Below are 1,777 nucleotides of genomic sequence, written 5' to 3'. Positions count from 1 at the left end.
TGTTACCTGTACAAGGAAGGCCCCCGACACAGTCTCCACCAAGCTACAAGAACACGAGACAAGCGCCCCTTGCTCCGCCCTGGACAAACTCCCTTTGAGAAGTCCCTTCTCCTCGTACGTGCTCAGGAGCTCTTGGATGTCTGCGGTGACTTTCTCCGACACTTCCGCATCCTCGCCATACAGAACGACTCTGTGCCCCCCGCTGATGTACAGAGTTGCATAACTCAGGCTGACTGCGTTACTAGAGACAGGGGTATAAAAATAATATATTACTGCATGGCACTTAGTTTTTCTTCGATTATTTCACAAATATTTGAAATAAAAACGGCGTCGGTAGACTAACTACTAGGCTACTGGAATTGTAATCGTGAGATTGCGGGTTCAGGGGTTCAAGCCTCAGCTCGGTCCGACGTTGTTTCCTTGGGTAAGGCACTTTACACGAATTTTTCACTAGGCTCGGTCCTTTCAGAGATGGACGTTAAACTCGAAGATCCTGCCTGTTAAATAACCTACCAGTGTTGATAGGGGCGTTAAACCAATACCGTTTCATTTTTTTTACATGTACAAGTTTCTAAGGGAAAAATGATGCAAAACCAAGACGTGGGGAGATTTCTTTTTCTTCTGAAATCCTTTTTCTCCAAAATAGGGAAATGCTTTTCTTGATCTTCTCTTTAGATCCAATTTGTGGGAATGCTGTACCCTACTCTATTTAGCCTGATCTCGAGTGTGAGCACTGAAAGGCAGTGTCAAAACAGCCCGCCTCCAAAATCATCTAACGTGTGTTAATTGATGGGGTCGTAAAATATTAACCCCCCAATCACCCTCCATTTCTCTTTCTTTTCATTAATTTTGAGTGAGGTTGCGACCCGACCCGATCCTGCAAAATGGGCACCACTATGTTGTCTTATCAGCGCTGGTGAGAATGTCATACCCTTGACCATCAGTGACCACCAGTGTTGAGAATGTTATACCCTTGACCATCAGTGACCACCAGTGGTGAGAATATTATACCCTTGACCATCAGTGGTGAGAATGTTATACACTTGACCATCAGTGGTGAGAATGTGAGAATGTTACACCCTTGACCATCAGTGGTGAGAATGTTACACCCTTGACCATCTGTGGTGAGAATGTGAGAATGTTCTAACCGTGACCATCAGTGGTGAGAATGTGAGAATGTTCTACCCGTGACCATCAGTGCTGAGAATGTTATACCCTTGACCATCAGTGGTGAGAATGTTATACCCTTGACCATCAATGGTGAGAATGTGAGAATGCTATACACTTGACCATCAGTGCTGAGAATGTGAGAATGTTATACACTTGACCATCTATGGTCAGAAAGTTAAACCCTTGACCATCAGGGTGAGAATGTTATACCCTTGACCATCAGCGGTGAGAATGTTATACCATTGACGATCTGTGGTGAGAATGTTATACCCTTGACCATCACTGGTGAGAATGTGAGAATGTTATACACTTGACCATCAGTGCTAAGAATGTGATAATGTTATACACTTGACCATCAGTGGTCAGAAAGTTAAACCCTTGACCATCAGGGTGGGAATGTTATATCATTGACCTGCAAGTATCAATGTGGATGTCCAAAACTCAAAGCTGAGAAGAATCTGAACTTTCTGCAGAATATCATCTTGAACATTCTCTCTCAGATCCATTTTTGTTCTTTTCGTTGCGCAAGCAAAGAACCCATCTTCGAAAAGACCGGTTCTAACTTAGGATAAGTAGAATACGAGAGTTTAACAGCAACCCCCCCCCC

General features: G+C 43.8%; 1 protein-coding gene across 1 annotated transcript in view; it reads right to left on the bottom strand.

Annotated features, from left to right (window-relative positions):
- Nucleotides 1-1,777, bottom strand: part of LOC101857212 (lambda-crystallin) — a gene marked incomplete in the record, with an annotated part of 9,903 nt that overhangs the window by 5,339 nt on the left and 2,787 nt on the right. The window contains 1 exon segment of the mRNA XM_013088724.2: nucleotides 7-241. Coding sequence (XP_012944178.1) covers nucleotides 7-241 — 235 coding nt within the window.

This window comes from Aplysia californica, unplaced genomic scaffold, assembly GCF_000002075.1.
Source record: "Aplysia californica isolate F4 #8 unplaced genomic scaffold, AplCal3.0 scaffold00797, whole genome shotgun sequence".
NCBI classification, from domain to species: Eukaryota; Metazoa; Mollusca; class Gastropoda; order Aplysiida; family Aplysiidae; genus Aplysia; species Aplysia californica.
Note: the sequence above shows the minus strand (reverse complement) of the source record. Positions and strands in the feature narration are given on the sequence as shown.